Source organism: Balaenoptera acutorostrata, chromosome 1 (genome assembly GCF_949987535.1).
Source record: "Balaenoptera acutorostrata chromosome 1, mBalAcu1.1, whole genome shotgun sequence".
In the NCBI taxonomy this organism is placed as follows: Eukaryota; Metazoa; Chordata; class Mammalia; order Artiodactyla; family Balaenopteridae; genus Balaenoptera; species Balaenoptera acutorostrata.
Window position 1 is genome coordinate 86,470,221 of NC_080064.1, and position 24,068 is coordinate 86,494,288.

Consider the following 24,068-nt stretch of genomic DNA (forward strand, 5'->3'; position numbering starts at 1 on the left):
ATGCATGCAGAATTGTGAACTAAATTCATAGTTGCTTCAATCAACTAAGTTTGGGGTGTTTTGTTATGTAGCCAAAGCTAACTGATACCACTTTTATTAAGTTTAACAAGAACAACAAGAACTAGCACTTGCTCTGTACTTGCATGTGTCAAGCACTATGTTAAGCATTTCATTATTATCTCTAATCATGATAAAGTGGAAATTATCAGCCCCAATTTACAGATAGGAAAGAAAAAAACTTATTTAAAGAGGTTAAGTACTCACGGTTGTACAGCTACCAAGAGTAAATATAAATCTTAAACTCTCTACCTATAATATATTTTCTCTGAATCATTTTTCTTTGCTCCTTAAACACACATTTATAGAAAACTATGTGGGTTTATCTTTATACATGATGCATTTCACTCAATGCGTGCCAATTTTTATTACTTTTATTTTCAGAGGCTAACCTTATTTCTGTGTTCTTGCTCAATGTATTATTTCACTGTGACTCCGTAAGTACCATCTAAGCTAGGTAGGCAGACTGAACTGCCTAGGAAATCATGAAGTCAAAGGGAAGATCAAGTGAGAAAGACCCAATGAGATGATCGCTGTTTCCTAACCACCTAAACATGTTAAGGAATGAAAACAGGGTAGTGTTGGCTCTTTATAATTTGGCCCCAAATCACCTTGCTGCCCCTTATCTTGACACACCAAACTGAATACACTATATATACGGGCCACCAGACTTTTTTTGGCTTCCATTCTTTTCCCTGTGTTGACCCTACTCCTCTGACAGTATATCTCCTATTCATTCTTCAAGTTCTAACACAGAGCTAACTTCTATCATACTGCCCTCAATGATCTCAGACACAGAATTACTGTTTTTACTAAGTATTTGAGTGTGATGCATCTACCTCAGTTCCTATCACACTATATCACAGATGCATGTTTATGTATACCATTGTCTTCCCTTACTCCACTCAATGGGAAAACATGCTAATTTTTATTCACCTTCATTTTCTTATCATTTGGTTCAGCACTGAATGGCACCTAATGTGAATTTAACAAATGTCTGTAGAAGGAAAGATGGCCTTTTGTTATTTTTTATTAATTTAAAAAAATTTTCCAGTTCATCCTTGTAAAGATTATAGCACTTGCTGCAACAATGGAGAAAAAGTTCATATATGAAACTACCAAGACTACCGTATATTTCCATACCTATAAACCATTTACTGTCTTCATAGCATGATTTTGGCACTGGCTTTAACCTATGATGTCTAACTGGATTTAGGTTGTTCTATCACTGTTGACCCTTCACTGAGGTTGCAGTAAGTCAACTGAAGTCATAAAATTTGAATTCACTGTACACAAAAATGGTGTCACCTACATAAAACCTGTGAATGAGATTTGATTTTTCTTTTACTTAAAAGGTCATGATATGTTGCCTGTATTGATGTGGTTCATTCAGGGACACAGTCTTTCAAAGGCACATAAAGGAGTTGATTTGAAATATGTTATAAAGTATCTGTATTCCAATTTTAAACTTTTTCTATTTAGAGGCTATAACAAATATTCATTTAATGAAATGCCTTCATAAATTAATAAGGTTAATAAATACAGTACTAAAATGTGATATAGGAATTTGAGGTTAAAAAAGAGGTTAAAAATAAAGTATTAATTTAAAAAAAACCTCTCAAGATAATTACATGGAATAATGCGCTACCTTAAATAGTCTGGGCGCTTCTTCCAATACTATACATATAACACATGGGCGTTATAAAGATTATTGAAACATTTTCTGTAAAGATTTTAAATCCCAAATGAAAATTTTATGTAACTACTGTTATTGTAATTATTTTATGAGATGTAGCTCTTTTGCTCTCATTAACTATGATTGCACGTTTAATGCATATTCAATTAGATAATCCTGTTGTGTAAGTTAGTGGTATTGTGTCTTAAGTTCTGGATGGTAAGCTTCTGGAGGACGTTGGCTGTGTCTTCCATCTCAGCCTATGTCCCTTGTGGGCTGGGATTGCCTGTTCTGCTTACTAATGTACCTGACACATACTAGGAACTCACAAAATATTTGTTGAGTGTAGAAATACATAAAAGAATAGCTGATATGCAATAAATGTTTGTTAAATGCAATGTTTTTAAGAAGTCAGGGACTTCTAAAAACAAACAACTTACTCTTTCCCAACTATATGCTATTACCTCACAGAAATTCTATAGGAAGCCCTAAATCCAGTTCACTGTGGAACATGCTGCCCACCCTTGGGAGACTCTGACTCTGTTCTGGGGACTTCTTCAACCTTACATATTCTCCCCTAGACATCCACAGGCACTCTCCCACACTTCCTTCCATTCTCTGCTCAAATGTCATTGCCTCAGTGACACTTAAGACTGCAAACCATCCCCTCCCAGCTCTATTTTCTTTCCCATGGCACTTTCCATTATATCATTTTATTTAATATAGTTAATGTCTTTCTTGCCTCAGTGCAAATGTAAGCTCCACTAAAGTAAGAATCTTTGTTTTGGATACAGAACAGTGCTGGCATATATGGTGATGCCCCTTACTTGTGAAATGAATAATCAAATACTAACATGTCATTTAAATGTCTTTTTGCATCAGCTACCTGATCTATAAAATGGGAATAACTTGGCTTCCCACACTTTTTTCATAGGGATTATTCTGAGAATAACATGGCTTTATATATTTGACATTAAATACTTTTCAGTGAAATTCAATGGTTTTTTATGATTAAGAGAATAATGCCATATTCAGATTTGCCATTTTCTACAATTTAGTTAGAGTGCAAACAATGACATTTTGAAATAGTCCACCACTTTGGTTTTAAACATCCACTGATAAGACTTTTAAAAATATGTCATTGGAAAGGGTAGAAAGCATCATCTTTATATGCTCCTTTGATCTTTTGGTAGTGTCATCTTGTGGGCATATTTGTAAATTAATGCAGTTTAAAAAAAAAAGAGGCAGATCCACAGGATCAAACTTTATAGATCGATTCACATTTTAAAGATATTTAAAAATTATTTTTAGATTTCACTGAAATATTAGGAAATTCACTAATATCTAGGACACCTTTCATTAAATTATGTTTCTTGGCTTAAACTGTTTTATCAGAATTGAGATTAAAATTTTTTTCCTACTCACTCAGAAAAAATTCTAAGAACTTTGAGCCCCAGACATGTATGATTCCCTATTTGGAAGACCCAAAGAGGGCCAATACTGCCAACAAGTAGCACGTGAAGGATAGAGCAGTGTGCTGCAATGAGCAAGGTCTGGAGAGTAGGGGAGGGGTTAGCAGCCGTGCCCCTTTCCTGAGACGTCTGAAGAACACACACTTTAGACCATAAAGCGGGAAGCTTTTCTCCTCACCCATGCTCTGCATGAGACACGTGTATTGCCATTGCTCCTGTCCTTCCCCTATGCACTTCTGTAAGTAGTCAGTCATCACCTTTCTCCCCATGAAACCACCTGCTTCAGTGCCCACCTTGAGACAGGCACAGAGAAGGTGCTGAGGGAAAGCCAGATGACTGAATAAACTAATGATCCTGTGCACTCTCTGTTTACACAAATGATGCCATCTTCAGTTTTTTTTTCCTGCTTTCCTTCTCCTCTTCATCATATCCCATCCCCACCACAGTTTCCCTCACCTCATCAGACCTTTCTGAACAGGAAGCTATTTCCACGTGGGGACTCACGTGCTTCCACCTCCTCCACCTGGAGGAGCTGCATCTGCCAACAAGGGGCACTTTGGTAAACAGCAGTGGAAACAAACCCTCTAACACGCTGCACTTTTCAGGATAATGATTAATGATACTCAACTAATAAAACATTCATTGTATCATTGAATTTTGATAAATGATTCCCTGCCTTAATATGCTGTTGATACTTGGGAATCAACCAAAGATATTTCCACATTTTGTAAACATCTTAGGGTTTCATCTATATTTCAAATTTCAGTTCAAAATGTTCCTTCTCAGAAGCTTGGCATAGCGGTTTACGACAGAAATAATGACAGGATCTTTTTCAAAGTGATTGGAACCTTTCCGGTATAAACTTTACACAGCATAATGAATGTGTTGGCATTTTGAACTTATTTGCATACTATAAAAATAAAACAGAGTGTACAACAAAGTCCCTGTTAAATTCACATTACCTGTTAAATGAAGATACCAAAAGGCAGAGTAGCCTAATTCAAATCAAGAAATGCTATTCAAGCCGTACTTATATACCTCTAAGATAATACATATGCACTAATATTTACAATGCATGAAAAGGGTATACATCTCATTAAGCACATGGGAAAAAATCCCCAAATTTCTTTGCTTTGGTGAGTTATTTCATAAAATATTTCTAACATCAATATTAGCTATTTCAACGGCTGAGGTAAAGTCACATTTGTCAATAATCAATGTATTAGCACTTCTAATCCAAAGCAAACTCTGAAGGACCTTTTCAGAGTTTAAAATTTGATGTTTTTTCACAATAATATATTTAAAGTTTAAAAATTAAGAAGTTTTTCTCTTAAATGTTCTTTTTGCTCATTGTTCATACTTTCCAGCTTGCTCATGATTGCACAGATGTGATATAAATGCTGTTTTTAAGAAACAGCAATGAAGTGTTTGTTTTGTAATCTTTTCTCTCCCATATCCCACATATAATTACATGATCTTTGAAACTTTCAAAACAAATAAAAGTAGCCTTTCAAAATAAAGTAACTGTATGGCTGGAATTTGTAGTCCTCTATATTAAAGGTAGATTATACATATTCCCTACTATATAAGATTTGCCAATTTGAAAGTTTATTTAAAAAATAAATTTATAAGCATACACATGTCTTAGGAATTACTGTATAAAAGTATACACAATTAAGAGTTGGGGAAAAGGCATAAGACTGAAATTTTGGGTCATCAAACGCTTTGTTTTGATAATTACTATATATTTTCAAAGAACATTATAAAAACTATAGCACTGATTATTTTAATTACTTAGAATGTGGCAGAGAACAGCCTCCATAATAATTTGATTTAAAAAACAAATTCCTGTTTAGACCTTTGGAATTATTTACAACTACCTCCAATTGTTCTGTCAGTTAACGAAGGAATAGTGAGGTGTCCTTACCTCCCCCACCAAACAAGTCATCACAGTAGAATACCATAAAAGCACGTGATGAGGATTTTAGTCTCAGATGCAGCCCATGTCCCCACATGTCTCATAAATTCTTCTAATGCATTTTCACATGCATGATCATGAATGCCTATTCAGTGAAAAAGTTTACCATATGCTACATTTTTCAACAACCAAGAACAAAGAGCAAATGGTTCCTGGCCTTGTATATGGAACAAAAAGCATAAAAGCAAAACAAAAACCTCTTACATTTTTACTAAATAAAGGAATGAATGCAGAATTGTAAAGACTGAGTGGAAGCTTCTTTGGGCACCATGCTGTTCTTTTCTTGAGACAAAAGTGTTCAATGAGAGACAGATAGGAAGGAAAAGAGATACAAATGTAGACCTCATGTGTCACCCAATCCATCTTCTGCTTAGTAAAGAACTGTTTGCTACAGTATACTATTAAATGCTTCCTTCAGTATACTTTAAGTAACATGAATTTTTATTATTTCTTTAGGAAGAATTCACAATATAGTAAGTAGGAAGTTACTGTCAAGAGTTTTTTTTTTTCCTTTCCCCCTTCAAGATACTCTTGGGTATGCCTCTTGAATCAGGCTAAGCAATCCCTTTCCTCTTTTAATATGTTCTAATGACTTGGAGTATTATTTCTCAGTAGATATTAATCAGCCAAGCCAGAGATATTTACTGCATTGGCTAAATGTATAATATATTCCCCCAAATTATTTATGTAAATAATATATACATATGTATGCTTAGAAATCATATATATATTATATGCATACATATACACATACACTTCCCCTTAATCAACCACCCCAATAACTCTACAATGATCCAGCCACCTATGAGCCTGAATTACTCAGCCAAACACACACACACACACACACACACACACACACACACACACACACACACACACACATTCTATAAATTGAAAGGAAAAATCCTTAACCTTAAATTTTTGTCCTATCTAGGCAAAGTCCTTCTTATTGAATTGTGATTTATTACAATTAGTCTTTTTATCAACTGGTTACCAGCCTTGGTTGAGTGCACAAGCAATTTCTGGTAAAGGACTCATTGTATCAAAATACCTTAACCAATAAGCTATAGGTTCTGAGAACCTCATTATATGGAATATTATCGCTATCATATACTTTGGTCTTAAGAACTGCTAGAAAAAATTCACTCAAAGCAAATTAGTGGCTACATTTCATGTATTAAAGGACATGTATAGTTTTGGTCTGGTATCAGTTTCATGGTGTCATTTTACTGATGTGCATCAGAAGGGACCCATGGTAGAAAATTAACTTGGGCTTTTTAACTGGCAGAGCAAGATGCTCATCGCTTAAAAATACTTATGCCTCAATGGTGTTTTTTTTCTCATATAGAGTTACTCTGCCCCACTCCATTTCTTACTGCCTTCTTATTTATTTGCAGAAAAGCCATCACTCTCCACTGAGTATGCTGTATCTATAAAACTGCTAAGAATCAAGTCTCTCTAGGTGCAAAGTATTTTAGTTCACAACCTGTATCTTACTATGCATGCTAACAGCAAGCAGTATTGAAGCATTTCTATTGCCTGACTTGGCCTTTGGTTTGGTTTAAAGTGTCAGCTTCTTCCTCTGTTCATTTCATCTTGAATAACTTTGTCAATGATTATATTTTTTAAGATCTTTATTGGAGTATAATTGCTTTACATTGCTGTGTTAGTTGCTGCTGTATAACAAAGTGAAGCAGCTGTAAGTATACATATATCCCCATATGCTCTCCCTCTTGCGTTTCCCTCCCACCCTCCCTATCCCACCCATCTAGGTGGTCACAAAGCACTGAGCTGATCTCCCTGTGCTATGCAGCTGCTTCCCACTAGCTATCTATTTTACATTTGGTAGTGTATATATGTCCATGCCACTCTCTCACTTTGTCCCAGCTTACCCTTCCCCCTCCCCATGTCCCCAAGTCCATTCTCTACGTCTGTGTCTTTATTCCTGTCCTGCCCCTAGGTTCTTCAGAACCACTTTTTTTTTTTTTTTAAGATTCCATATACATGTGTTAAAATACGGTATTTATTTTTCTCTTTCTGACTTACATCATTCTGTATGACATAAATCACAGCAAGATCTTTTTTGACCCACCTCCTAGAGAAATGGAAATAAAAACAAAAATAAACAAGTGGGACGTAATGAAACTTAAAAGCTTTTGCACAGCAAAGGAAACCATAAACAAGACAAAAAGACAACCTTCAGAATGGGAGAAAATATTTGCAAAGGAAGTAACTGACAAAGGATTAATCTACAAAATATACAAGCAGCTCATGCAGCTCAATATCAAAAAGTCAATGAATATTTTTTAGATCACTCTAAAGAATCTTTATTAAACTAGGCATCTCATTCTTTTTTAAAGAAACTCATCAACTTCCCCTACTTTTCACTAAATTTTCTTTTACCAAATTAAAATGTCTTTGCCAGTAGCATGGCTGTTTTTACTTCCTATGAAGCCACCCTACCCCTTCCTGAAGCTATGAGGAAGAAGAAAACAACTCCAAGGAAAAACATACAAACAAAAAACCTCTAGGAGACTTGCAGAATGAAAAAACGGGGAAACTACTATCAGTCTACATATTTCTCAAGGACTTCCTTTTGAAGCTAGTGTTATAGCAGTCATCCATCCTAACTAAACTAATCAGGTAATCCTTCCATAATCTCCATCTTTGATGAAACAACACTTCATTTACAATAAGAAAAACCACTAGGGGGCTTCCCTGGTGGCGCAGTGGTTGAGAGTCTGCCTGCCAATGCAGGGGACACGGGTTCGAGCCCTGGTCTGGGAAGATCCCACATGCCGCGGAGCGGCTGGGCCCGTGAGCCACAATTACTGAGCCTGCGTGTCTGGAGCCTGTGCTCCGCAACAAGAGAGGCCACGATAGTGAGAGGCCCGCACACCGCGATGAAGAGTAGCCCCCGCTTGCCACAACTAGAGAAAGCCCTCACACAGAAACGAAGACCCAACACAGCCAAAAAAATAAATTAATTAATTAAAAAAAAAAAAAAAAGAAAAACCACTAGGCTTCCTGAGTTGTCCATATTTCAATGAGATACTTATCAGCAATATGGCATCTTCCATGCCTTATTACTGACAAAGTTTTTCCTGACATCCCTATAGCATCATCCCTTTTCTTTGACAGAGTTACACTATCTGGTATGCGTGTGTGTGTGTGTGTTTACTCCAGTAGCATTTACAGCTTGTAAAGATATGAATTTTATAAAATAGTCTCTTTTAAATTATTTTGGATATGTTTGTCGTGTCTTCCCAAGTGTATACGCCTTTGATGGCAGGGACCCTTATATGCTTTATTTTCCCAGGTAGGGTGTCTTACATATATTTGCTGTACTCCTGATTAGTAGATATGGCAACTATTCAATATCACCTGTCTTACTATAAAAAAAGATGAAGGAAATGGTTAGTATAGAAAGAGAAATCCAGTCATATTGATGTTTAAGGACCATTAACTTTTTCAGTTCCCATTTTGTCAGAACTTGCTATTAAATCACTTTTCATTGAGAACCTGAAAAAACATATCACAATACAGGATACTTTAAAAAGAGGGCAGTCTAATTTCTTATAGTTTCTTTTTTCCTTTTTTTTTAACATCTTTATTGGAGTATAATTGCTTTACAATGGTATGCTAGTTTCTGCTGTATAATAAAGTGAATCAGCTATACATATACATACATTCCTGTTTCTCCTCCCTCTTGAGTCTCCCTCCCACCTTCCCTATCCCACCTCTCTAGGGGGACACAAAGCACTGAGCTGATCTCCCTGTGCTATGAAGCTGCTTCCCACTAGCTATCTATTTTACATTTGGTAGTGTATATATGTCCATGCCACTCTCTCACTTTGTCCCAGCTTACCCTTCCCACTCCCTGTGTCTTCAAGTCCATTTTCCACATCTGCGTCTTTATTCCTATCCTGTCCCTAGGTTCTTCAGAACCATTTGGTTTTTTAGATTCCATATACATGTGTTAGCATACGGAATTTGTTTTTCTCTTACTGACTTACTTCACTCTGTAGGACAGTCTCTAGGTCCAGCCACCTCACTGCAAATAATTCAATTTCGTTTCTTTTTATGGCTGAGTAATATTCCATTGTATATATGTGCCACATCTTCTTTATCCATTCATCTGTCGATGGACACTTAGCTTGCTTCCATGTCCTGGCTACTGTAAATAGTGCTGCAATGAACATTGTGGTACATGACTCTTTTTGAATTATGGTTTTCTCAGGGTATATGCCCAGTAGTGGGATTGCTGGACATAAAGTAGTTCTATTTTTAGTTTTTTAAGGAACCTCCATACTGTTCTCCATAGTGGCTGTATCAACTTACATTCCCACCAAAAGTGCAAGAGGGTTCCCTTTTCCCCACACCCTCTCCAGCATTAATTGTTTGTAGATTCTTTTATTATGGCCATTCTGACCTGTGTGAAGTGATACCTCATTGTAGTTTTGATTTGCATTTCTCTAATGATTAGTGACGTTGAGCATCCTTTCATGTGTTTGTTGGCAACCTGTATATCTTCTTTGGAGAAGGTCTAGGTCTAGGTCTTCTGCCCATTTTTGGATGGCATTGTTTGTTTTTTTGATACTGAGCTGCATGAGCTACTTGTATATCTTGGAGATTAATCTTTTGTCAGTTGCTTCATTTGCAAATATTTTCTCTCATCCTGAGGGTTGTCTTTTCATCTTGTCTATGGTTTCCTTTGCTGTGCAAAAGCATTTAAGCTTTATTAGGTCCCATTTGTTTATTTTTGTTTTTATTTCCATTTCTCTAGGAGGTGGGTCAAAAAGGATCTTGCTGTGATTTATGTCATAGAGTGCTCTGCCTATGTTTTCCTCTAAGAGTTTGATAGTGTCTGGCCTTACATTTAGGTCTTTAATCCATTTTGAGTTTATTTTTGTGTATGGTGTTAGGGAGCGCTCTAATTTCATCCTTTTACATGTGGCTGTCCAGTTTTCCCAGCACCACTTATTGAAGAGGCTGTCTTTTCTCCATTGTATATTCTTGCCTCCTTTATCAAAGATAAGGTGACCATCTGTGCCTGCATTTATCTCTGGGCTTTCTAGCCTGTTCCACTGATCTATATTTCTGTTTTTGTGCCAGTACCATACTGTCTTGATTACTGTAGCTTTGTAATATAGTCTGAAGTCAGGGAGCCTGATTCCTCCAGCTCCGTTTTTCTTTCTCAAGATTGCTTTGGCTATTCGGGGTCTTTTGTGTTTCCATACAAATTGTGAAATTTTTTGTTCTAGTTCTGTGAAAAATGCCAGTGGTAGTTTCATAGGGATTGCATTGAATCTGTAGATTGCTTTGCGTAGTATAGTCATTTTCCCAATGTCATTTCTTCCAATCCAACAACATGGTATATCTCTCCATCTGTTGGTATCATCTTTAATTTCTTTCATCAGTGTCTTATAGTTTTCTGCATACAGGTTTTTGTCTCCTTAGGTAGGTTTCTTCCTAGGTATTTTATTCTTTTTGTTGCAATGGCAAATGGGAGTGTTTCCTTAATTTCTCTTTCAGATTTTTCATCATTAGTGTATAGGAATGCAACAGGTTTCTGTGCATTAATTTTGTGTCCTGCTACATTACCAGATGCATTGATTAGCTTTAGTAGTTTTCTGGTAGCATCTTTAGGATTCTCTATGTATAGTATCATGTCATCTGCAAACAGTGATAGTTTTACTTCTTTTCCGATTTTGATTCCTTTTATTTCTTTTTCTTCTCTGATTGCTGTGGTTGACTTCCAAAACTATGCTGAATAATAGTGGTGAGAGTGGGCAACCTTGTCTTCTTCCTGATCTTAGTGGAAATGTTTTCAGTTTTTCACCACTGCGAACGATGCTGGCTGTGGGTTTGTCTTATATGCCTTTTATTATGTCGAGGTAAGTTCCTTCTATGCCTACTTTCTGGAGGGTTTTCATCAAAAATGGGTGTTGAATTTTATCGAAGCTTTTTCTGCATCTATTGAGATGATCATATGGTTTTTCTCCTTCAATCTGTTAATATGGTGTATCACATTGACTGATTTTCATATGTTGAAGAATCATTGCATTCCTGGTATAAACCCCACTAGATCTTGGTGTATGATCCTTTTAATGTGCTGTTGGATTCTGTTTCCTGGTATTTTGTTGAGGATTTTTGCATCTATGTTCATCAGTGATCTTGGCCTGTAGTTTTCTTTTTTTGTGACATCTTTGTCTGGTTTTGGTATCAGGGTGATGGTGCCCTCATAGAAAGAGTTTGGGAGTGTTCCTCCCTCTGCTATATTTTGGAAGAGTTTGAGAAGGATAGGTGTTAAATCTTCTCTAAATGTTTGATAGAATTTGCCTTTGAAGCCATCTGGTCCAGGACATTTGTTGTTGGAAGATTTTTAATCACAGTTTCAATTTCAGTGCTTGTGATTGGTCTGTTTATATTTTCGATTTCTTCCTGGTTCCGTTTCAGAAGGTTGTGCTTTTCAAAGAATTTGTTCATTTCTCCCAGGTTGTCCATTTTATTGGCATATAGTTGCTTGTAGTAATCTCTCATAATCCTTTGTATTTCCACAGTGTCAGTTGTTACTTCTCCTTTTTCATTTTTAATTCTATTGATTTGAGTCTTCTCCCTTTTTTTCTTGATGAGTCTGGCTAATGGTTTATCTTTGTTTATCTTCTCAAAGAACCAGCTTTTAGTTTTATTGATCTTTGCTATCATTTCCTTCATTTCTTTTTCATTGATTTCTGATCTGATATTTATGATTTCTTTCCTTCTGCTAACTTTGGGGAATTTTTGCTCTTGTTTCTCCAATTGCTCTAGGTGTAAGCTTAGGTTGTTTATTTGAGATTTTTCTTGTTACTTGAGGTAGGATTGTATTCCTATAAACTTCCCTCTTAGAACACCTTTTGCTACATCCCATAGGTTTTGGGTCGTCGTTTTTTCATTGTCATTTATTTCTAGGTATTTTTTGATTTCCTCTTTGATTTCTTCAGCGATCTCTTGGTTATTTAGTAGTGTATTGTTTAGCCTCCATGTGTTTGTATTTTTTACAGATTTTTTCCTGTAATTGATATCTAGTCTCACAGGGTTGTGGTCGGAAAAGATACTTGATACGATTTCAACTTTCTTAAATTTACCAAGGCTTGATTTGTGACCCAAGGTATGATCTATCCTGGAGAATGCTCCATGAGCACTTGAGAAGGAAGTGTATTCTGCTCTTTTTGGATGGAATGTCCTATAAATATCAATTAAGTCCATCTTGTTTAATGTATCATTTAAAGCTTGTGTTTCCTTATTTATTTTCATTTTGGATGATGTGTCCATTGGTGATAGTGGGGTGTTAAAGTCCCCTACTCTGATTGTGTTGCTGTCGATTTCCTCTTTTATGGCTGTTAGCATTTGCCTTATGTATTGAGGTGCTTCTATGTTGGGTGCATAAATATTAACAATTGTTATATCTTCTTCTTGGATTGATCCCTTGATCATTATGTAGTGTCCTTCCTTGTCTCTTGCACTAGTCTTTAGTTTAAAGTCTATTTTGTCTGATATGAGAATTGCTACTTCAGCTTTCTTTTGATTTCCATTTACATGGAATATCTTTTTCCATCCCCTCACTTTCAGTCTGTATGTGTCCCTAGGTCTGAAGTGGGTCTCTTGTAGACAGCATATATATGGGTCATGTTTTTGTATCCATTCGGCCAGTCTATGTATTTTGGTTGGAGCATTTAATCCATTTTCATTTAAGGTAGTTATCGATATGTATGTTCCTATTACCATTTTCTCAATTGTTGGGGGTTTGTTATTGTAGGTCTTTTCTTTCTCTTGTGTTTCCTGCTTAGAGAAGTTCCTTTAGCATTTGTTGCAAAGCTGGCTTGGTTGTGCTGAATTCTCTTAGCTTTTGCTTGTCTGTAAAGATTTTAATTTCTCCGTCAAACCTAAATGAGATCCTTGCTGGGTAGAGTAATCTTGGTTGTAGGTTTTTCCCTTTCATCACTTTAAATAGGTCCTGCCACTCCCTTCTGGCTTGCAGAGTTTCTGCTGAAAAATTAGCTTATGGGGATTCCCTTGTATGTTATTTGTTGCTTTTCCCTTGCTGCTTTTAATATTTTTTCTTTGTATTTAATTTTTGATAGTGTGATTAATATGGGTCTTGGCGTGTTTGTCTTTGGATTTATCCTGTATGGGACTCTCTGTGCTTCTCTGGACTTGATTAACTATTTCCTTTCCCATATTAGGGAAGTTTTCAACTATAATTTCTTCAAATATTTTCTCAGTCCCTTTTTTTTTTTTTCTCTTCTTCTTCTGGGACGCCTATAATTCGAATGTTGGTACATTTAATGTTTTCCCAGAGGTCTCTGAGACTCTCCTCAATTCTTTTCATTCTTTTTTCTTTATTCTGCTCTGTGGTAGTTATTTCCACTATTTTATCTTCCCAGTCACTTATCCGTTCTTCTGCCTCAGTTATTCTGCCATTGTTTCCTTCTTGAGAATTTTCAATTTCATTTATTTTCAAATTCATTTATTTCATTTTCATTTTTCATTTATTTCATTTATTGAAATGTTCATCATTGTTTGTTTGCTCTTTAGTTCTTCTAGATCATTGTTCAATGTTTCTTGTATTTTCTCCATTTTATTTCCAAGATTTTGGATCATCTTTACTATCATTACTCTGAACTCTTTTTCAGGTAGGCTGCCTATTTCCTATTCATTTGTTTGGTCTGGTGGGTTTTTACCTTTCTCTTTCATCTGCTATGTATTTCTCTGTCATCTCATTTTGCTTAACTCATTGTGTTTAGGGTCTCCTTTTCATAGGCTGCAGGCTCGTATTTCCCATTGTTTTTGGTGTCTGCCCCCAGTGGGTAAGATTGGTTCAGTGGGTTGTATAGGCTTCCCGGTGAAGGGGACTGGTGCCTGTGTTCTGGTGGATGAGGCTGGATCTTGTCTTACTGGTGGGCATGACTGCATCCAGTGGTGTGTTTTGCGATGTCTGTGACCTTAGTATGATTTTAGGCAGCCTCTCTGCTAATGGGTGGGGTTGTGTTCCTGTCTTGCTAGTTGTTTGGCACAGGGCGTCCAGCACTGTGGCTTGCTGTTTGTTGAGTGGAGTTGGGCCTTAGCGTTGAGATGGAGATCTCTGGGAGAGCTTTCGCCATTTGATATTATGTGGGGCTGGGAGGTCTCTGGTGGATCTATGTCCTGAACTTGGCTCTCCCACCTCAGAATCTCAGGCCTGACACCCTGCCAGAGCACCAAGACCCTGTCAGCTACTCAGCTTAGAAGAAAAGGGAGAAAAAAGAACAAAAGAAATAAAATAAAATAAAGTTATTAAAATAAAATATATATATTATTAAAAATAAAAAAAATTTTTTAAGTAATTTAAAAAAAGAAAGAAAGAAGAGAGCAACCAAACCAAAAAACAAATCCACCAATGATAACAAGCACTAATAACTATACTAAAAAAGTAAAACAGCAACAAAAAAAGACAGACAGAACCCTAGGACAAATGGTAAAAGTAAAGCTATACAGACAAAGTCACACAAAGAAGCGTACACATACACACTCACAAAAAGAGAAAAAGGAAAAAATATATATATATGTATAAATAAATAGGAACAGAGCAACCCAATCAACAAACAAATCTACCAATGATAATAAGCTCTAAATACTAAATTAAAATTAACATAAAACTAGAAAAAAATTAGATTCAGAAAGCAAGCCCGAAGTCTACATTTGCTCCCAAAGACCCCCGCCTCAATTTTGGGATGATTCGTTGTCTCTTCAGGTATTCCACAGATGCAGGCTACATCAAGTTGATTGTGGAGATTTAATCTGCTGCTCCTGAGGCTGCTGGGGAAATTTCCCTTTCTCTTCTTTGTTTGCACAGCTCCTGGGGTTCAGCTTTGGATTTGGCCCTGCCTCTGCATGTAGGTCGCCCTCTGGCATCTGTTCTTCACCCAGACAGGAGGGGGTTAAAGGAGCAGCTGATTAGGGGGCCCTGGCTCACTCAGGCCATGGGTGGGAGGGGTATGGAATGCGGGGCGAGCCTGCGGAGGCAGAGGCCAGTGTGACGTTGCAACAGCCGGAGGCGTGCCATGTGTTCTCCTGGGGAAGTTGTACCTGGATCATGGGACCCTGGCAGTGGTGGGCTGCACAGGCTCCCAGGAGAGGAGGTGTGGATAGTGACCTGTGCTTGCACACAGGCTTCTTGGTGGCTGCAGCAGGAGCCTTAGCATTCCATGCCCATCTCTGGTGTCCGCACTGGTAGCTGCAGCTCCCATCTGTCTCTGGAGGTTGTTTAGGCGGTGCTCTGAATCCCCTCTCCTCGCACACCCCAAAACAATGGTCTCTTGCCTCTTAGGCAGGTCCAGACTTTTTCCCGGACTCCCTCCTGGCTAGCTGTGGTGCACTAGCTCCCTTCAGGCTGTGTTCACGCAGCCAACCCCAGTCCTCTCCCTGGGATCTGACCTCCGAAGCCCGAGCCTCATCTCCCAGCCCACCCCAGCGGGTGACCAGACAAGCCTTTCAGGCTGGTGAGTGCTGGTCAGCACTGATCCTCTGTGTGGGAATCTCTCCGTTTTGCCCTCTGCACCCCTGTGGCTGCGCTTTCCTCCATGGCTCTGAAGCTTCCTTCCTGCCCATCCCTCGTCTCCACCCGCGAAGGGGCTTCCTAGTGTGTGGAAACTTTTCCTCCTTTACAGCTCCCTCCCAGAGGTGCAGGTCCCATCCCTATTCTTTTGTGTCTGCTTTTCCTTTTTTCTTTTGCCCTACCCAGGTACGTGGGGAGTTTCTTGCCTTTTGGGAAATCTGAGGTCTTCTGCCAGCATTCAGTAGGCATTCTGTAGGTGTTGTTACACATGTAGATGTATTTCTGATGTATTTGTGGGGAGGAAGGTGATCTCCATGTGTTACTCCTCTGCCATCTTGAAGGTTCCTTATAGCTTTGAAAGGATTTCAAACTGTGTCATTACATCTACCTATAAGGTCTAAATTCACATGAATTAGACTCTCACTCATTAGACTGTCACTCTCACTCATCACTCATGTAATGTGGTGCAGAAACTTCTTGTCTTGTCAATGGTTCATGTAGAGCTATAATTTGGAATATGTTAAGGAAATGTATCTAGTGACTGTTCATGGTGCTAGATCCTTCCAGAATCATTGACTGAGTAAATGCTTAACTCTCTGATTCGCCGTATCCATAAGTATCAAATTTTGGACCTCCCTCATTTTTAACTTTAAAGACACTATTTTGTTTTAGCTTCTAGCTATACAGCAACATTTTCCTATCAGAAATGGATCCTAGAATACTTTGAAGCAACTGGCATAGAACTTCTCTTGACGTATGTCTTGTGGTAGTTAGCAGCACGTCACATTATTCTTGGTGAAATAGAAAAACTTCCATCTGGAAATCATTAGAGGTCCATGACCTATAAAGCTATTTGCAAACCCCACACAAATTTAAACAAATGTGAAAGTGTTGCTCCATTCATCATTCGGATGGAATTAATCCAGACCTTCTGGGATATCCTTAACTGAGAGGTGGTCACTGAATCCCCCCTTTAATTAGGCCCTGGCTTCATCTCAAGCCCAAAAGATTTCTTATTGACTCGTATTTTCCTACCATTGGTTCTCAACATTCACCCTCTAATATAATATAGCCACTAAAGATTAATTAATTAATTTTAAATTTTCTAAGGTGTGTTCGGAAAGATCTTTGACTCCTGTCTCCCTTTCTTGTTAGCTGTTTGATCACTGACAGGAAACATACTTCCCTAAACTCTACAAGGGATGTCACATGACATAGTGAAAAGAGCTTGGGCTTCCACATTTATTAGCTGTGGAGCTTAGGTAAATTTCATAGTTCCTTGGGTAAGTCAGTAATTTCTGTGAGACTCAATTTCCTTATCTGTAACATGGGGTTAATAATAGCTGCCTTAGTGAATTCTTGAGCTATTTTTTGGAAAGCATTTCTATTTATTTGTCTATTTCTATATCCATCTCTGTCGCTTTCTCTAATCCTATCTCCATCTCTACTACTACACCTGTATTTCTAAATGATAAACATAAAACACCCCAAAAGTATTAGCTAGCTCCTTTGCCTCTGTAATTATCTAAAATTAGCACATATTTCTTATATACAAATATTAAATCCAATATGTAAATTTCAATTTCAACAAATAACATATTACAATACATGCCTTTAAGCAGGAGAATTGCATTAACTGAATGGTTGAAGGAAGTATAGGAACTACATTTCTTTTAAACAAAACTACATATAGTAAGAAGAATATTCTTTAAATAGACATAGTCTGTTGCCTGGTAAATCTGATTTTGATTTTATTTTACTGTGTGTTTTCACTTCAATTTTTTTCAATATTGAAATACAAATATGCTTCTTATTAAAAACTACCTAGAACATCAAATCCCATGCAGTAAGAGTGTTAACCATTGTAAACCCTGTCATGTCTCTGAGAAGCAAAGGAATTATCTTGTTATCAATTTAATAATGGAACACTGAAGTAAATGATGCCATCCACTGACACCAGTAACACTGTCTCTCTGGGGAAATTCATGTCTGTGAGAACTGTCAATCCAGATGGATACGGACATATTAAACATACTCCCTTCAATCCATAAATCTACCCTTTCTGGGATACCTTAATAAAAAGATTCCTTATTTTGATAAAGACAAGCTACACAGAATATCTTGGCATTACTGATCTATAATCCTTTTATTTAAAAAAATATTTTGTGGAAGGGGTTAGTAAATAATTTAACAAATTTTCTTCTTCTTCCTTTGTTTGCTTTAACATAACCTGCATGTAAAATATTATTCTGAGGTTTTAGATGAATGAAGTATTAATAATTACAGAGATGTAAAAAGCAGATATAAGGTATTGATTCAGCTATTTGCTTTAGCAAGCTTTCTGCAAAACATAGTTTACCTCTGCTGTTTTGCATTAAAATTGCCTCTAGTTCTAATTCAGATGGATATAAGATGATTATTTACATTAAATGTGTCATACATTTTCCCATGAGAATATATGACAAGAAAAGTAAAAATCATAAGTATAAATATATCAATCAAATATACAGTACTAGAAAAGAATGAAAATCTTCTCAGTACAAAAATACATTATAAGAAGAAGCAGAAAGCAAGAAATCAGTTCAGTTGCACTGTAAAATTACTGAGATGTTTTGGTATCTTAGATTGCTGATGCATATTAAATTGCATTAATGGACACAAGTTTTAGCCAAAACCTAGAAGTAATGACATCCTCAATGCCTAAAAACTGTGGAAGGAAGAACACATATTGATAAGGCGAAAAGAAGTTCAAGGTGGAAGTAAGGATTCTAGAAAAGGTTCTTGAAATTTCCAACTGATTTTGAACTATTACTCCCACCGTCCCCACCCCAGACGATTATATTCCAGGGTGAAGAGAGGGCTAACTTGCCATGAGATCATTCGACGTGTTCTTGTCCAAATGCCTTGTGGGCAACCCAGCTAGATATGTTAACAGGCACCAGAAACACTATGTACTCAAAACCAAACCCACCATTTCCCTGTCCAGATCTGTGTCTCCTGCTACATTCCAACTTTAGTGAATGGAGCCATCAAATACACACTTATGTAAATGAGAACTGAGAATCATTCTATAATACTTCATTTCTTTATGCAATAAGCCCTACACTTGCTACTTGAATAGTCACTATCTCTGGCAATTCCAACTCTTACACCCTCTAAAATTTATCACCTCTTTCATGTCCACTGCCCTTGTCCAGGTTGTTCCCATTTATTACCTATGTCAGGTCCTTCTATAGAGCTGGTACCTAATAGCTACATAAGATACATTATGGCTTTAATTCTCACAACAATTTTATGACATAGTCACAAATATTCCCACTTTAAAGAATTTTTTAAATTAAAAATAACTTGTATTAAAGTTTAGATAATTGCAACAGTTTAGAAAAATGCAATATGAAGAATAAAAACCTACCTCTAACTCTATTCTCTACCTTAGGCCCTTTTTCCACAAATATGAACACTATTAATGTTACTTATCTATTTAAAAACATACATTTTCACACCAAAGAGATCATATTACGCACATGGTTCTGCAACTTGAACTTCAATTCCAAAATTATCTTTGATATTTATTAAATCAGCCTCTATGTATTTTTTCAAAATTTTCAAAAACCATTAAACAATACCACAAAAACTACTTTTGTACACATATGTTGGAGATTATATCCACTGAGTAAAATCTTAATGAAGAGATTTCTCGGTCAAAGGGCACTTGCATTCAAAATTTTATTGCTGTGGTCAAATTCTTCTGTAGAAAGTGTGTACTAATCCCACTATCAGCATATGAAAATGCCTATTTTCCCATATTCTATTAATCAGAATCCTGGCAGGAAACAGATGGCACACTCAATTTGGGTAATTTGAGTAAAGATTAATAAAAGGGCTATTTACAAAGGGGTAGGCTTGTGGCGGAAAACCACAAGGGACAGTGGAGGATACCAAAGGAGCCAGTAGGGAGCCATTACCATCCCAAGACCTGAAGGCTGGTGAAGAGGGAGGGCCATCAGACAGGAGCTGAGATTTAGTGGCATTCACAGCCACCTCACAGTGGCTCTTCAGGGAGGGAGTTCCCAACCTTTCCACAATCTCTCTGGTCCTCCTGACTGATCCCAACTGGAAGCCAGAGGACAAGATGGCCCACTGATGCAGGTCAGCCTTCCAGATCCAGATATGGTGTGAAAGGGGACAGTGGATCTGAGCAGCACACTGAAGATGTCGACCGGACCTTATAATTTTCCAGAGTTGAAAGTTAAAAAGGGTTTGTGCATAATGTTGAAGCATGTGGGTATTTCTATTCTGTCATGCTGCTTTCTGAACTATTAAATACTCCTTTGCTAAGTGGTTTTGGTGTCTCTACTCTTGTTCTTTTTCCAACAAGTTTCGGTAGAGCTACTCAGGGATCTTTCCAAAATGTAAGCGGGATCATGCCATTTCTCTGCATAAAATCTCTCTGTAGTTCTCCATTTTTCTGGGATAAAGTTCAAACTCCTAGGCAAGAATAAATGGCTTTCATAATTGGGCCCCTGTGGTCTGGGGCCATCTCTCTAGCCATCATGCCTGCTACCAAAAAACTGCCCGTTTGTATTCAGCTCTCAAGCACTGCTGAGCGATTTGCAGTTCCCAGTTGTGAACCATTTTCTCACACTTGTATGTGACTATATTACTTGGTCAGCAAAGCCAGCTCCTCCTTTGTACACATGGTCAACTCCTATTCATTCTTCAAGATGCCACTCCAGAGTCCCTACCTCTGGAAGGCTCTTCCCAACCAACTCTCTTTTGGCAAAGTTAGACACTCGGTACTCTCAACCTCTATGTGACATTGTGCATTTCTCCCTTGCACACAGTTTTCTGAACCTGTTTACTTGCTTATCCTCCCCTTCAGATGGCGAACAACTTGAGAGCAGGGCTTGTTGCTTGCTCATTTTTTCATCTTCCTCTTTGGTATAGAGCAGAGACTCTGATGTCTGATGAGTGTGAGTCCTGGGGCCTTCACTAATTTGCTGTGTGTACTTGGTAAAGTCCTTTCATTTCTCCAAGTTCCTTAGCTTATAAAATGGACGTAATCTTAGCGCCTCACTCTTACGATTGTTGTGAGAGTTAAAAGAGCTTTAAGTTTGCCAAACCTTTAGCACTATGTCTGGTATAGAAGCACTCAATAAATTGTTAGTCATTAATCTTGTTTGCTCCAGAATGTTTACTATCATATCAAACCACCAAGGATTCCATTTCCAAGAGGTTCACAGTGACTATTTGCATGAAAAAAGACTACCTTTCCCTAGAGTAATGTGAAAAGGTTTGAGGCCTGACATTAAAACTCCTGAGGGCATCAATTTAAGATTTCTAGACAAACAAAAGAAACAAGTGGTTGTTCAAATCTCTGGGTAACTAGAGAAATACAAGGGTAGACTTGTTTTGTCAGTTATTGTTCATTGTGTAATCCATAGCATACAAGAGTGTCTAACATATAACAGGGGATAATAATACTTGGTGGAAGAATGTATATGTCTTAGGTTGGGGGGACACAAACTGCTTATCGATATGAACCACTGTTGTGGCCTAAAGTGCCACACAAGCCCATTGTCAGTGACTGGGAAATTATTGCAACTCCTCAGGAGGGTGGAAACACTATTCAAAAAGCATGGCAACAATGCAGGGTCTTAAAAACTGCTATCTCTGGTGGGAAATTCTCCCTCAGCTTTGAAAACCTGATGGCAGAATCAATAGGAAGAATGTTTCCAAGAGCAGAAGCAGGAAGAATTTCTGTAAGAGGTGAGGTTCTAAAATAGTAAGACATGTAAAGTACTGAGGACAGGAGCAAGGAGATAGAGCATAGAAGCAGTGGGGATTGGAGTTCTGTGTTAATACTGAGTGCTGCTTCTGAGTCAAATGCTCCTGAAATTCTGATTCATTCTTACTCCTTGTTTTATCTTTGGGAAAAGGGAGAGAAATAGAATTCTCCTCACCATTAATTCTAAGTGGTATTATGAATAAACTAAAAAAAAATCTGATTTTTAAATTATAATTTACAATATTAAGAAAAGTACCACAATTTGGATACAGTTTAGAAAATGCACATTTTAAACAAATAATACATTCATTAGGGAGAGTTTTACAATTAGACGGAAGAAGGCTTTCACAATTTGATTATTTAGTTCTTATCAAGGCACCATGAAAATGACTGGATAGAGGGCAAATGACAAGGGCAAATGATATTAAATGAGGGGATTAAGGTCACATTTGCAGACTTCCTCTGATAACATGTCCACTGATGAGTAGGGATTGTGGTAGGAGGCCATGAAGTCAGCAAACTAAAGGCGGGGTAAAGCACAATAAACTTTTCTCATCACGGTCTAAGACATCCCACTTCCTACTTGCATGGTGTTGTTAGGTCAGTGGCGTTGCCTCAGATCCTGCAGGTCAGAATAGAGAGTCTTAGCACATGACAGGGTGGTAGGCTCTGGTGCTTCATTCACTGAGCACCTACTGTTTGCCAGGAGTTGTGCTAGGTTCTAGGTATACAATAGTCAAGAAAACAGATGTGATATCAGCATACATACCTCACGATTACAGTCTAGTGAGGAATAGAGACACTCAAAGAACATAAAATGGTGTATGCCTACAAATTGTGATGAGTGCTGCAAGTAGTTTGTTACGGTATCCAAACAAACACATACATACATAAAATAATGGGCACTTGACATAGATAATCCTTTCAGGTAATGTCTACCCATAGAAGTGACTTGCAATTGAAAATCTGACAGATGAGTGGAATTGGGGGGGTGAAAAATGGTCAAATTCAACTAAACAGACTATCATATATCAAGACCCAGATGCAGTGAGAACTAGCCATGTTTAAATACATAAAAGAAGACTAGTGTTGCTGGATGGTACCGACAGAAGGGAACGGAATAAGATGCTGTCAGGGAAGCAAACAGTAACCACAGTAAAATGTTGGTTCCAGCAAAAGAAGCCATACCGTGATGATCTTACAAGGAATTAGCTAGAAAACTCTCTAGCTCTCCCATGCTGCCCATATGCCTATTTTTTTCAACTTGAGGGTGGAGTTGAACATCACTGAATTCTTGATTTCATTCAAGTCTGCAGGTAACCACACATCCATACTGTAAGCTCTTTTTCTGTCTGGTGTGTCATCTGGCCTAGGGGGAGGAGGAGTATGATTATGGCTAAGTGGGGTAGGTGAAAGGAAAGCAGCAACTTCTTTTGTTCCTTTCCTTTCAGACCTGATTTTATCCTGAAGAAGAGAGTACAAAATGACACTGCATCCCTCCTGCTGGGGAGAGTGCAGAATTGGTCATGGGCAATTGTGAGCACTGAGCTGACATAGTACCCTGGTGACCCGAATGAGTTAATGTATTGTCCAGAAGCTCTAATTTACAACCAGGAAGAATTTGGGGTATTGAGAGGCAGATTGAATAGGTCCATTTTGGCCCATTGTGATTTCAGTGACAGGTCCAGTTTGCTCTAGTCTAAACTGACTCACCAAATCATGCATTCAGACAATTAAATCACCAACCCTTTGACATACTGTAGGATTCCTGCAATGTGACACAGCCCTGTCACTTCAGGTTCCAGCTTAATGTGCCCTTTACTTTCCAGTCCTTTTCTCTTTTCAGGCACTTTGTGCTGAAAATCTTCTTTGACACTGACTTTAAAACAAGATATGCACAGTGTTGCTTATCTTTCTATTAACCTATGAATACAAAATCTTGCCTATAAGCTTGTAATAAAACCAGATATATAACCAGAAATATAGCTAGGCAGCTTGATTCTAAGATTTGTACCTTTTTAATTAACCAACACTATGTCATATCTGTTTGTCTTTTCTTGTGGAACTTTCTTAGTATATATCAATAATAACTATTACATTTATTTTTATCTACTGATGATAAGAGATAATTCCAATAAAATACATAGTCAAAGAGGATTTTAAAAAAACACTTCCAGAGTGGTTCATGAAACTAATAAAAATGATATCTGGGAAACATTTAATACTTTTTCAATCAAAATACCAGTGGGAAAGTAGTCCCTATAATAATGGGTGTTCAGTGGTTACATGGGGACACTCCAGAACTTTTGCTAGGGTGGTTTATTCAGAAACAGTCATGGTGCTGCTGGATGGACAAGATGGAAATGAGTCTTTCATCACACAAGTAGAAAAGACAAGTGAAAGCAGAGTGGTAGTCAGAATACTACTGGCAAAGAAAACACAGACATGTGGCTCAGATAAGAACGAGAAGAAAGAGAAACACCATGTGGAAACTGACCTGCTAGACTGTGAAAGAAAGATTC

The 24,068-nt window shown here is 37.5% G+C and overlaps 1 protein-coding gene across 2 annotated transcripts in view; it reads right to left on the reverse strand.

The window, feature by feature from the left end:
- Window positions 1–24,068, reverse strand: part of DPYD (dihydropyrimidine dehydrogenase) — an 808,008-nt gene that overhangs the window by 281,495 nt on the left and 502,445 nt on the right. Inside the window, exon 15 of one of the 2 annotated variants that reach the window (XM_057551077.1) lies at window positions 21,814–22,168. The exons of the other annotated variant lie outside the window; for it this stretch is intronic. Within the exon in view, the coding sequence (XP_057407060.1) occupies window positions 22,148–22,168 (21 nt within the window). The 3' untranslated portion in view covers window positions 21,814–22,147. Of the gene's footprint in view, window positions 1–21,813; window positions 22,169–24,068 lie in introns of those variants that run through there. 2 annotated transcript variants of the gene reach the window in all.